The sequence below is a fragment of the Elgaria multicarinata genome, chromosome 12 (genome assembly GCF_023053635.1).
Source record: "Elgaria multicarinata webbii isolate HBS135686 ecotype San Diego chromosome 12, rElgMul1.1.pri, whole genome shotgun sequence".
NCBI lineage: Eukaryota > Metazoa > Chordata > Lepidosauria > Squamata > Anguidae > Elgaria > Elgaria multicarinata.
In genome coordinates, this window is record NC_086182.1 from 1,349,911 (window position 1) to 1,364,014 (window position 14,104).

A 14,104-nucleotide genomic window follows, 5' to 3' on the forward strand; every position below is an offset into this window, starting at 1 on the left:
CCTGGCTTTCTCCATTATCCAGCGGATATTGGCAATTTGGTCTAGTTCCTCTGCCTTTTCTAAACCCAGCTTGTACATCTGGCAATTCTCGCTCCATGAATTGCTGGAGTCTACCTTGCAGGATCTTGAGCATTACCTTGCTGGCGTGTGAAATAAGTGCCACTGTCCGATAGTTTGAACATTCTTTAGTGTTTCCCTTTTTTTGGTATGGGGATATAAGTTGATTTTTTCCAGTCTGATGGCCATTCTTGTGTTTTCCAAATTTGCTGGCATATGGCATGCATCACGTTGACAGCAACATCTTGCAATATTTTAAACAGTTCAGCTGGGATACCGTCGTCTCCTGCTGCCTTGTTATTAGCAATGCTTCTTAAGGCCCATTCAACCTCACTCTTCAGGATGTCTGGCTCTAACTCACTGACCACACTGTCTGACCTATCCCCGATATTATTATCCTTCCTATACAGATCTTCCGTATATTCTTGCCACCTTTTCTTGATCTCTTCTGTTTCTGTTAGGTCCTTGTCATCTTTGTTTTTGATCATACCCATTTTTGCCTGGAATTTACCTCCGATGTTTCTAATTTTCTGGAAGAGGTCTCTTGTCCTTCCTATTCTGTTGTCTTCTTCCACTTCCGCGCATTGCTTGTTTAAAAATAATTCCTTATCTCTTCTGGCTAACCTTTGGAATTTTGCATTTAATTGGGCATATCTCCCCCTATCACTGTTGCCTTTTGCTTTCCTTCTTTCTTGGGCTACTTCCAGTGTCTCAGCAGACAGCCATCTTGCCTTCTTGGTTTTCTTTTTCTTTGGGACGTTTTTTGTTGCCACCTCTTGGACAATGTTGCGAACTTTTGTCCATAGTTCTTCCGGGACCCTATCTACTAAATCTAGTCCCTTAAATCTATTCTTCACTTCCACTGCATATTCATTAGGAATATTAGTGAGCTCATATCTAACTGATCTGTGGGTCTTCCCTATTCTCTTTAGTTTGATTCTAAATTGTGCAATAAGAAGTTCGTGATCTGAACTACAGTCAGCTCCAGGTCTTGTTTTTACCGTCTGTATAGATGTCCGCCACCTTTGGCTGCAAAGGATGTAGTCAATCTGATTTTGGTGTCGGCCATCTGGTGGAGTCCATGTATAAAGCCGTCTTTTAGGTTGTTGGAAGAGAGTGTTTGTTATGCACAGTGAGTTGTCCTGGCAAAATTCTATCAGCCTATGTCCCGCTTCATTTTGTTCTCCTAGACCATGATTACCTGTAATTCCAGATGTCATTTGACTGCCCACCTTAGCGTTCCAGTCTCCTGTAACGAAAATAACATCTCTTTTTGGTGTATTATCCAGTAGGTGCTGCAGATCCTCATAGAACTGATCTACTTCTGCTTCTTCAGCATCTGTGGTTGGGGCATATATTTGGATCACTGTGATGTTAAATGGCTTACCCTGAATTCGAATTGAGATCATTCTATCGTTTTTTGGATTGTATCCAAGCACTGCTTTAGCCACTTTATTATTAATTATGAAGGCTACTCCATTTCTTCTGTGATCCTCTTGTCCACAGTAGTAGATCTGGTGGTGATCTGATGTGAAGTGGCCCATTCCAGTCCATTTCAGTTCACTGACACCCAATATATCTATATTTAATCTTGACATCTCACCAATAACCACATCCAATTTGCCCTGGCTCATAGATCTTACATTCCAGGTTCCTATGGTGCGTTGATCTTTAGAACATCAGATTCGTCGTTCACCACCAGCACCGTCGGCCGCTAGCCGTCCTTTCGGCTTTGAGCTAGCTGCGTCATCACATCTGAGGCTAGTTGAACTTATCCTCTGTTCCTCCCCAGTAGCATTTTGACCATCTTCCGACCTGGGGGTCCCATCTTCCGATGGTATACTGACATATCTCTGGTTGTACTGATCCATTTAGTTTTCACGGCAAGAATACTGGGGTGGGTTGCCATTACCTTCCCCAGGGATCATATTTAGTCTGACCTCTCTACCATGACCTTCCCGTCTTGGGTGTCCCTTCACGGTTTAGCTCTTGGCATCCTTGAGGTGCTCAAGCTCCAGCACCACGACAAGGTAACGATCTCCTTTGCTGGAGACCTAGCGCAATGGCTTGTGCCAAAAGGCTTACAGAGTCACTTGGCAAGAGCAGCAGAAAACCTGACTGCTCCGTTTGCTGCCTTGCAACTCTCACTGACTGTAGGTCAGGCTGGCAACACCTGTGTGCCCAGTTCATCTTCACGTTTGTGACTGCTGCTCACTCATGCGAATGGGAGAATTGTGCTAATCAAGCAGCAGTTGACCGTGAAGTTTCCTAATGTGCAGACTTTTTTAAAAAAAACTTTGGGTTATATATATTGTATGTATTGGGTTATAGTATATTGGCATTAACTAATGTGCATTAATTAATGTGCACCAGTGCAAATGTGCATTAGGTAATGCACATTTCCACAAGTCTGTGTACAATTCTGGGCAGGGATGCAGAGTGGGGTAGGGGTGGGGAGCCTGAGAGTTCATGAAACAGAACAAATTTAACAAAATTGTACTCTTAAAAGTGGGGGGGGGCAGAGGGATGCAGGCGGGAGGCCCAAGAGCAAACCAAGGAGTGCATGATCATCTGACAGCAGAGGCATGGGTTAGCAAAGGGTCAGTTGTGGTTTATTTTCAGGATGGGTTATTGTGATGTGCACACTTGCCTGATGTTTTAGGTAAGAAGATCCTTTTTTCTGATACCTTTCTGAACAATATGAGATTATAAGATTGCCCACAGACCCCGGCTCAAGCATACATAACATTTTGGGTAGGATAATAAGTTCATTGAGTAGTTTTCATTCTGCAAAGGCCAGAATACTGTTCATGGGTGCCTCCTGCTCGTTCGTGTGCCTTGCTTACTGTGCCAGCTGACTTGACAAGGCCCCTGACCCAGGGTTGCCCCCCAGTGATGACTCTCTCATGGCCATAGAGTGCCTGGCTTTGTGGCTGGTGCCTGCCTGCTTCACATCTTGCTCTGCTGACCAGTCTTTGCAGTAACTACAATTTTAGCCTGGTGTGAATTCAGGCCAGGAGCTGTAATTAGCCCTTGAACCTCGTGTAAAAAGTGTGTTCTGGCTGCACTGAATGCTGATGCTGCACTAACCTTGTGGAACCTGCTGGCTATCTGTTGAGCCTCTATGCTGTTGCTGGACCTTCAGTCCCCTGTGATTTGATGTCTCTCCAGGGTTCTTCAGCTCATGAATCTGACAGACTCACGTCTGGCACAGGCAGGCAATGAGAAACTGGAGCTTGCAATGCTGAGCTTCTTTGAGCAGTTCCGGAAAATCTACATTGGAGACCAGGTGCAGAAATCCTCTAAGGTGAATCCCTCTTGTTAAACTTCCGCCATGCTTTCCTGTAGACTGGCCGAGCTGCTCTCCAGCCACGAAATGCTCCATCTGCAGCTGCTTGTTTTGTGTGTTTCTGGCTGTTGAAACTTTTATTTGTTTATCATTCTTGTATCCCACCCTTTCTCTCAGAAGAGCCCAGGGAAGCTATCAGTCTCAGTAAAACAACATTAAAAACAATTCTAAAATCTTAAATAAAATGTAAAAATCAACAGCAACCAGCAGCAGAAGTAGTTGTTTCCTGAAAGCATGGGGAAACAGGTATGTTTAACTGCAAATGCAAAGGGGGGGGGGGCGAGTCCAATTAGGGAGGAGCTGCCACAAAGAATGCCCTGCTTTGTAAGCCCCACCAGCCATGGTCCCGATGGACACCATCAGCAGATCTTAAAACTTGGGTATGTTGGTACTGGCAAAAGCGATTCTTCAAGTACTTATGTCCTGAGTAATGTAGGAGTTTGTACACTAGTACTAAACACGTGGAATTGAACCGGATAGCATACTGGCAGCCAGTGCAGAGCTTTCTCGTCCCTGCACTGGCGAACACCCAGGCAGCAACATTCTGCACCACCTGCAGTTTTTGGACTACCTATAAGTGCCTTTGTATAAAGCGCATTGCAGTAATCCAGTCAGGAGCTGATCAGAGTCTGGGCTTCTCTGGCAAGGTTGTCTTGGTGAAAGGATAGCTGTAGCTGGAAAACCAACTAGAGGAATGTGTAGCGCCCCTTTGCCACTGAAGCCACTTGAGCCTCCAGTGACAGCTTAGAACCTAGGAGTCCCCACAGCAGACACACCTGCTTTTTCATGGGGAGCACAGCCATGGCCAGAGTAGGTTGCCTGCCTAATTCCTGGGCACGGAACCCCCTATCCATAGAGCCTCCACCTTATTGAGATTCACCTTCAGCCTGTTGGCCCTCATCAAACCCCTCAGAATCCTGTCAGGATCCCATGGGCAATTTTGCAAGGCTGGTGAGAGATGCAACTTGAGGTATCTCAGACTTTCAGACTTTTTAGGACTCTTCTGCCACTCTGCAAGGGATACTAGTGCTCACTTCTGGGTCTGCATGCTGCTGCAAGTCTGCAGACAGTATGCAGTCCAAAAGGCATATTGTTTATGCTAGATTTTTCCCCCCTCCAGGGATCATACAATCATAGAATAGTAGAGCTGAATGGGGCCTATATGGCCATTGAGTCCAACCTCCTGCTCAATGCAGGAATCCACCTTAAAGAATCCCTGACAGATGACTGTCCAGCTGCATTTTGAAGGCCTCTAGTGTGGGAGAGCCCACAACTTCCCTAGGGAATTGGTTCCATTGTCATACTGCTCTAACCATCAGGAGGTTTTTCCTGATGTCTAGCCGGAATCTGGCTTTCCATAACATGAGCCCATTTTTCCGTGTCCTGCACTCTGGGAGGATTGAAAAGAGATCCTGGCCTTCCTCTGTGTGACAACCCTTCAAGTATTTGAAGAGGGAACCAGTATCTTGCGCGATTTAGAAACGATACTTCTATTAATGCATCCCCAAATAGCATTTATTTATTTATTTATTATTACATTTATATCCCGACTGTTTTCCACCAAGGAACCCATGGCGGCATACATAATCCTCTTCCTCCTCTCGATTTTATCCTCACAACAACAACCCTGTGAGGTGGGTTTGGCTGAAAGTCTGTGACTGGCCCAGAGTCACCCAGCGGGTTTCCACGGCCGAGTGGGGACTAGAACCTGGATCTCCCGACTCCCAGTCCAACACTTTAGCCATTATACCACACAGGTGCAGCCACATCACACTGTTGGCATGTATTCAGCTTTTGATCTACAACAATTCCAAGGTCCTTCTCGCTTGTAGTATTGCTGAGCCAAGTATCCCCCATATTGTAACTGTTCATTTGGTTTCTTTTTCCTAGGTGTAGAACTTGGCATTTATTCCTATTAAATGCTATTAGGTTGTTTTCAGCCCAGCGCGCCACCATATCAAGATCACTTTGAAGTTTGTTTCTGTCTTCCAGGGTATTAGTTATCCCACCCAATTTTGTGTCATCTGCAAATCTGATAAGTGTTCCTTTCACCTCCTCGTCCAAGTCATTAATTAAAATGTTGAAGAGCAATGGCCCGGAACTAAGCCCTACCTTAACCTGCTTGTTACCTTCCCGCAGTTTGAGAAGGTACCATTGATTAGCACTGTTTGAGTCTAATTCTGTAGCCAACTGGACCGACCTAATAGTTGTTCCATCTAGCCCACTTTTAGCTAGTTTGCGGATCAGAATATCATGGAGCACTTTGTCAAAAGCTGTGCTGAAGTCAAGATATATGACGTCCACAGCATTCCCACAGTCCACAAGGGAGCTTACCCGATCAAAAAATGAAATCAAATTAGTCTGACAGGATTTGTTCTTGACAAATCCATGCTGTCTTCTTGTAATCACTGCATTATTTTCAAGGTGCTTTCAGATGGACTTCTTTATAATCTGCTCCAAAATTTTCCCAGGGATGGGAAACTAAAGACTGACTGGTCTTTAGTTTCCAGGTGCCTCATTTTTGCCCCTTTTGAAGTCCATGTTCTTCCAAATTCAATTTTCCATTTTCTGTTTTCCACTTCTAGCTTTATCGCCGGCTCTCAGAGGTCCTAGGGCTGAATGATGAGACCATGGTCCTGAGTGTCTTCATAGGAAAGATGTAGGTATTCCTGTTTGCTGCCACCTAAGGTTCCCCAGAGTGTGCCAGAGAACTTTGGTTTCTGAAGAAGAACGGTAAAGCCGTGCCTCTTGGCTATAGGCTGCAAATTGGGTGTGGCTTATGGGGGCTGGAAACAGGCACATGCCCAGCTCTCTGTTTCCCTTCCATAAAAGACTTATCTTCCCCGTGGTGGCCTGTCCTTATTGAAAGGCACTTTGAGGACTGAGTGCTGTTCAACTGCTAAGGAAATGCTGAAAAGAGAGGGCTGTGGGTGAAATCCATTTTTCCTTACGCCAGGGCCAGCCCTACCGTGAGGCAAAGTGAGCTCCCAAACACGTGGCAAATCGAGAAGCGGCAGCAAAAATGCGCACGTGCTCCCTTGGACTGCTGCTTGCTGGCCACCACTATGATTATCCATTTGGTTGCCAGCTCATCTGATGCTGCCACTGACCTTCCAGCCCTGTTGGGTGGCCACCCACCCCCAGAGAAGAGAAGAGGCAGCGAGTTGCTGGGGAGCATGGGCAGGAGGATGCTGTTGCACCCATGTCTTGCTTGAGGGTCCCTGGTCGACAGCTGGTTGGCCACTGTGTGGACGGAGTGCTGGACTGCCTGGATCCCTAGGTCTGATACAGCACCAGGGCTCTTGTGAGGTCCTGAGAATGGTCCAGGTTGGCCCTTGACATGGCTGCCAGTTTCCTTGGCCAGCATGGCAGCAGACTTCTTTCTTCATGGGTTGAAGCTGCACAGTAGCTCCTTCCAAGAGGGAGAAACCCAACCCTTTCCCAGATTGGAATTCGGCCCTCGGACTGAAATAGCGCTCTTTCAGAGCACTCTCTCAGTTAAGCCAAGAGTGGTGTGGCTGCCAGAGGCAGCTGATTTGGGGTGTAATACTAAAAAAGCATCAGATTGTTGCTTATCTGCTTCCTTACTCTATTTTTACTGGCAGGGGCTGGGAGAGGCGATTATGGGATCTTATTTATTTCATTTCATTTCAACACCGCCCAATAGCTAAAGCTCCCTGGGCAGTTCACAAGAATTAAAGCCACAAGGTGCAGAAGAAAACATGGAAGCTTAAAACCACAATACAAAAGTGCAGCCAGAACAGGTCTATCCAGTGGAATTTTTAGGATATTTTAGTATGTTTTTAGGATGCTTTTAGGATGTTTTTAAACAGTACTTTATGTATTTCATGCTTGTTGTTGTTCCCCGCCTCGATCCAATCAGAGAGGCGGGTAAGAAATATTATTATTATTATTATTATTAAACCTAATGTTCTGACTCAGGCACCCAAATACCAGCCACTGCTCCTCCACAGATGGCGAAATTTTCTTGAGCTGCCCCTGCCAGAAGTATTGCTTCATCTTAAGTCGTGGAAGGGCTCCTTCTTCGGGACACATCAGGGGCTGCTGAGGTGGTCGGGTTTTAATGTCTTCACTCTCCCTCGGGAGCAGTCCCATTGCCATGCAGCATGAGGCTCATGGCCAGCGGATTCAGGGCCTCTGGACTCCACAAGGGCTACAAGGGTCCTGCAGCTGACAGTAGAAGGTGGAGCTGCTGCCTGGCCGAGGTGCAGGCGGCCCCTGCCACAGGATTCTTTTGCCCTTGCTGCAGAAATTGACCCCGCAGTGCCAGAGAATCCCAAGGGCCTGCGTTTGGGCGTTTGGGCCAGTGTAGCTTTGGGATTCAAGGAGTGAAGGTTATCTGAAGGGTGATTTTCTAGTCCACCAAATGTAAATACAGTGACTTGATGCTGGTATTTTTTTGCTTGTGTTGTCTGTGGATTTAGGGGAGGACGGTGATGGGTGAGAGAAAGGAAAGCAGTCTTGTGACCTCTGTGCATTTCTCTCGTAGCATTACCAACTTGAAGTACTGGGGGCGGTGTGAACCCATCACTTCCAAGACACTGCAGCTGCTCAACGACCTCTCCATTGGATATCCTTTTCAGCTGATGTCCCTGGGTTGGAAGACATGACCAAATGACCACTCTCATATGTCACTGCAAGCATGCAGTTTTCAGGCAGAGTTGAGATTCCTTACTCAGTGCCCACTGTCCCATTTCCAGCTTGTTCCCATTATAACTTCCATCAGTCTCAAAATCACCCTCCTTTAACCAATTTCTCATATTGCCAAGAGAAATGGACGCTTTCCAGCTTGGCTACTGCAAACTGTAGGCTACTCCACAGTCGCTTTCAGAGCATAATTACTACAGTTTCCCAAGCTAATACTAAGAATATTACCCTGTGACAGGTAGTGTTTATTGTCTTTACTGACTCTATATTCATACGCTGAAGATAGCATCACCACCCATTCTTCCAGGGTTTTCTAGCCAGGCTAATGACTGACCAGGTCGCCTTGCTGTTTCCTTAACATCATTTCTACCTACAGCAGTGTTAGAAAACTGGTGAAACTAAGTGCTGTGCAGTTCATGCTGAACAATCACACAGTAAGTTCTCAGCAACACAGTAAGTTCTCTTTGGCACTTTGCCTGTATTGGGCTGGGTCTCTAAGCCTTCTTTTTGCAAAGGACTGTTCCTTCGATGGAATCATTCCTGATGGTTTTTGTTCCCAGTGCCTAGTCTGAATACTGATGGTGTGTGTCTCCTCCATAAGGCTCCTGTTAGTGCTGTACTGTCCCTTGTTGCTTTTCCTGCATCAGTGCCTCTGATAGCCATGGCAGGCCTCTGCATTGCCAAGCTGACAGTGAAAGACACGTGGAGAGAGTAACTTGAGGAAGTGAAGGCAGAAGGAGAAGTTGTACCTTGGGGGGAAGAGGAAGACTTTGCTGGGGCCTGCTGCTCCATCTCTCTCAAGCCACAACCAACGTCTTCAGCCTTACTAGGGTTGCAATGTGTGTGTTATTCCAGAGGATGGACTGTTACAGGCTGCCCTTCAGAATGGCTAAGAGGCTGCAGTTTCACTCTTGAGCAGAACACATCGTCCTCCTTCCTAATAAAGTTATAGCACCAGACCTCTGGGATGTCTTTGCAAATTTTCACTTATGAAATCCTTGAATGGCTTAGGCTAATACAGCCTTTTCAACAACTTCACTAATATTATTAGCTTACAAAAGTTTTCACCAACCTGTTTGCACCTATGCTAGTCATGTGTGGGATGTCTGTAGCCTGAAAAAGAGAGAAGACCAACTTCCTTTCACTTTGTAAAATCTTGCCTGCTTTACCAGAGATTCTTACATTCCCCAGGTGACAGTTCACAAGCTCAGCTCTTTCCTTGTCCCTTCCCTGCCATATCATTTCGAGTCCATTAGCCTCCACAATCATGAGCTTCTGGTCTCAAAATGGCCTAGGTGCCCTCATGACTCTCTCCTTTACACACTTCAAGCAACTCTTGATCTGGAACATCAAAGCATCTGAAGTTGTACACAAGGAAGAATGCACAGAATTATTTGGAGAGGGAGCAAAATTCTTTTACTGGAGGATGTGTGACAACTGTTTTGACATTGATAGAAATGTACTTTAAATAAATTCTACCCTCCCCTGCTTCTGCAGAAGGGGCTTTGCCTCTTACCAAGATGTAGTGGAGATCCCAGTAGGGAGAAGCCAGTCTGGGAGGCTCTCTTTGCACCCTCTCTAAGGTGCTAAAGGAGGTATCTCGCTGTAAGGTGTATGATACTCATAAGGTCAGGCTTCACCAAGATGCCAGCTTCTGTTTACTGTTCATTTTATCATCCACACAACCCTCTGAAGACAACTAGATTAAGAGAGAATAAGCCACTTTCATGGCTGCATGGGGATTTGAGTTTGAGTCATCCATGCTCAAAACCAGGGCTCCTGTACATTGTAGACTTGTGGCTTTGTCTCTTGCATGCAGTGCTTCAGGAATTTTCGTGAATTTATTGATGGCATTCTATTTCAAAATAGAAAGAAAAGAGGCTGATTAAAGTACCACAAATCATGCAAGCCTCATTAAGCAAATATTCTAAAAAATGAAAATGTTGGCTCATTGGAGATATATTTCATTAATTTAAAGTATTGTAAACCTTATCTAAAATATCACACTTGGAAACAAAGTGAAAATCCTGTGCATTGTAAATATTTTATTGGAGCTTCTTACATTTATTTATTTATTTTGTATCAATACTGCTCCTGAGCAGTTTGCAACAATTTAATTCCACACACCCTGTATTTGCATCCAGAAGCAAAGATACTGGGCACCTAGAATTATCAGGGTTCTGTGTCAGACAGCAAGTTCTAGGCTGGAAGTATAAGAGTTTCTGTCTCTGTGATGGTCTTATCAGGGAGGCATGTGCTCCTGGATAAGCAGTTTTCCCGTGAGCCAGGCACACACAGTGCCCACTCCCCCTGACCTGTTGCTCTTTGTTTAACATGATTTTTGTTCTTCGACAGAGTGAGCACTTTTCATTCTTGGGTATTAACAATCAGTCCAACCTGAGTGATATGAGATGTCGGACAACTTTCTACACTGCACTTGGCCGCCTCCTCATGGTGGATCTAGGTATTGCACTCCATTCTTACAGACCCCCCAAAAAGGCTGCTGAACACTTCATGTTCTAATCATAACTAATTTAGTTAAGGGTGGGAGAAGTAAATTAGTAAACTTTCTGTAAAGGAGGAGAATCTGCTAGGCTTGAAAAAAGACCCAACCAGTGGCCCTGTTCTGAGCGTTGTCCATTGCTGTTGTTGTTCTTCGCCTTCTTGTGTACCCTTCTAGTACCCCAAGGTCCACCATTCAGGTGGGCCATTCAGGTGGGGCGAGTGTCTGTCGTAAAGCGCAGGGCTGTAGAAGATAATAGTCCTTCGTGCCTCTCTTCCAGGGGAGGATGAGGATCAGTACGAACAATTCATGCTGCCCCTCACGGCTGCTTTTGAGACTGTGGCACAGATGTTCAGCACCAACACGTTCAACGAGCAAGAGGCAAAAGTAAGGAAGGTTCCAGCATTCACCACCACCACCCCAACTTTGCAGTCATTCCCTCACCAGCCTTCAGGCAACTTAGAGCCAGTTCCACCCAACAGCCAGCCCTCTAGTGATCATCAGCCTCCAGAATCTGGAGCAGGTATCTGTTGGTGGAGAAGGGTCTTTATCTCCAACTTGTGCTCAAGGCAGGACAAACTTGAACCCTTCCCAGTTCTCGTCCCACCTGCTTTTGAGACAGGTTGTTTTTCAGGAGTACCCTCCATCATGCTGGGTTTTATTGCTTTGTTTTGACTACTGGGATTTTTACTCCCTCCTTTTCCAATGCTTAGTTAGCCAGGGTGGAAGGGAACTGGCCATAATCTTTTTTGCCGCGTGTTGTTTGAATTCTTATTCACTGGCTAAAGGCCTCAGTGTGGCTGCAGAATGCCAGCGATCAAGATTGCAAAGCCGTCATGCTCCTAGCAGATTCTTGGCTTGAAAGGAGTGGCAGCGCACACTTCATTGCAGGGGAGGTGGGCAGGCAGACCTCAGCGAATGCACATCCATCTTCTCCTGCGTGAGCGTGATGGGGCAGCAATGGCACTTGATAGCTCAGGAAGCAACAGAGCCTTGACACCTGTGCTGCTGCTGCTCCTCCAGGATCTGGTCCCTGGGTGGACCAGAGTTTGCAAGTCTCTATTATAACTGCCATGGGCAGCAGATGCTAGACTACATGCCACCCATTTTTCTGCTTGTTCCTTATCAACAAATGTGGTGGTTAGAAGGAATTTATGGCTAAAGCACTGAAACATGGACTAATATTGCAACAGATCCTTATCAGGACACCAAACTGTTTGGTGCAAACAGAAGGCAATGCTATCTTCCTAAGAAAGAAGAATGCAAACCTCTAAAATGAGTATACGGCTCCTTTTGTTCTTTCAGGGTGTTGTCTCCAAATCTCATTTGTCCCAACCCTCCAGAAACAAACCAAAATTCCAGCCCATGGGGAAAGTCAGGAGGGGCAGGGGCACCAGCAACAATCCAACGTACAATTTTCCACCTGTAAGGAGAGGTGTTAGTTTGGCTTTTTGCTGAGCTGCCGGTTTGTAGAAAATGTCACCCTAGACGCACAGGCACGACAACATCTCCTTGGCATCAGCATCATAGAAGTAGTTCCAGGTTCTCAGAAATGTTTGGGCAAATGCTAATGGTGTGCATTTGTTTTTAAAACAAATGAAAATCAAACAACTGAGCTCCATTAATTTCAATTATAAAAACATGGGGATTCAAACAAATGAGTTCTGAATGAAAATCCATTTGAAGCAGACCAGAAGAGCTTGTACATGTCACAGAAATATAAAAAGGAAGGGAAGAGAGTGAACAGATGTGGCCTGTGCACCTTTTAATTGCCTATGAAATGGGAAATCTGGGGCCTTGAATTAGTAGCCGGATGCTGACAAATTTCATGCTATTAAAATGAAAAAAATGCTGAAGTCACATACAGATTCAATAGATCTCCCATTGTGTTCAATGGGGATAACAAAAACAAACTGGCTCCAAGTGAACAAATAATGAAACAAATTTTGTAATAATGAAAATGGATGTAGCTAATGAGACACATTTTGAATCCCCCAGCATATGCTCCACCAAGAAAAATGGTGACTGGAGGGCAATTCTGGATCTTGAGCACCTACACACATTTGTCAAATGTCTAGGTGTTTTGGACTACGCTTCCCATAACCCCTGACCTTTCAGCATCCTGGGTGTGATTAAATGGAGTTGTAACACAAAACATCTGAAGGTTCTGCATGAAAAAATGATGACACTCTATGTCTCTCAATCATGAGAGACATACAAGCACACCTTCATGTTCCAATCCATCCAAAGCACCACAGATTTCTCAGGTTTGCCTTTTTTGTGGGCAATCTCTTAGTTCCCATTCTGAGTCCTTCCTAGTTCTGAGCGCCAGCTGTATTCACACCCATAGAGAAAACATCTATGGTTTAGCTAGTAGCCCAACTGGAAGATACTTCCAGCATTGTCCCTCCCACAGACAAGAGTGTACAGGATATTCAGATCATGGTACAGTGCTTGATAAATGGTGCCCTGGACAAGATGCAGAATAGCCACATGTGCCCTCCATCTTTGACTGAGATAAGACACTGAGTTGGGTTTGTGACTGTGCTCCAGCAGTGGGTGGACAAGCTGCAACGTGCTGTCACTCCAGAGGTGGCCATTGACAGACTTAAGCATTCAAGGGTTCAGGATCTTATTTATAAACACAACTCTGGGCGAGATTCCCCTGGCAGCTTTTCCCCTGGCAGGATTAGATTGTACATCAGGCCCACTGGAAGGTGCATCTCCAAGTATACTGTCAAACCTCACCAAAGTGTCAAAGAGCCTCTAGAATGGTGACAATAGACAACAAAGATGGACAAAGAGAAATGGAATACAGCATAAACTGGCTGGAGCTCTGGACAACCAGACTGACACCACTTGCATTTAGTACTGCTTTGTAGGGGAGGGGGCATTCTACTGGTCATTAAGGAGGAACTGGGACCTGCTCCCTTGTGCAGAACCTGTGCTCCAGTGGGGAGAGGCCCATGTTCCATCCCTGATGGCACATCAAGTCAATTGCCAAGACTTGGATCTCTTGTAATGGATGTATGAAGTGACTCTGAAACAGTCTGGCACTCCTGCAGCATATGTGGTTGAGTTCTTGCAACATACAGCATTTCTTTGAGTTCCCAAAGAAGTGAGTGCCCCACGCTCTGACCTGCTTTACACTTTCCCACCAGCCACTCTCCAGACCAGCTCAAATGGCCCTGTGAGAAGATTGTGATCTTCAGGCCTAGCTGAAATGGCCTGTTCCATTCTCCCTGGATGCTGTCACCACCTCCAAACCTTCCATCACATGGTCTGTGGTGCCAGAGGAAGAAGGTTCCTTAAGGAGCCTCTGATCTTCCTACTTGCACCCTTGGAACAGGAGCCGCACGCTCGCAAAGCAGGCAGCAGCTCTTTTCTTCAGTCTTGAACTAAAAGAACCACAGAATGCTTGGCCTCTACTAGATGTTGAAGGGACCCAAATTGCTCAATGCATCACCAGTAAATAGGTTCCCATGTTGGAACCTCCACATAGTGGTGCGGAACTCTTTGAGCCTCTA

At 45.7% G+C, this 14,104-nt stretch overlaps 1 protein-coding gene across 3 annotated transcripts in view; it reads left to right on the plus strand.

Annotated features, from left to right (window-relative positions):
• XPO7 (exportin 7) overlaps positions 1-14,104 on the plus strand; it is an 82,548-nt gene that overhangs the window by 58,038 nt on the left and 10,406 nt on the right. For 2 of the 3 annotated variants that reach the window (XM_063139263.1, XM_063139266.1), the window contains exons 14-19: positions 3,229-3,364; positions 5,992-6,065; positions 7,917-7,997; positions 8,445-8,508; positions 10,430-10,538; positions 10,858-10,964. In XM_063139263.1, coding sequence (XP_062995333.1) covers positions 3,229-3,364; positions 5,992-6,065; positions 7,917-7,997; positions 8,445-8,508; positions 10,430-10,538; positions 10,858-10,964 — 571 coding nt within the window. Of the gene's footprint in view, positions 1-3,228; positions 3,365-5,991; positions 6,066-7,916; positions 7,998-8,433; positions 8,509-10,429; positions 10,539-10,857; positions 10,965-14,104 lie in introns of all 3 variants that reach the window. The other variant, XM_063139264.1, reaches the window with a different exon arrangement.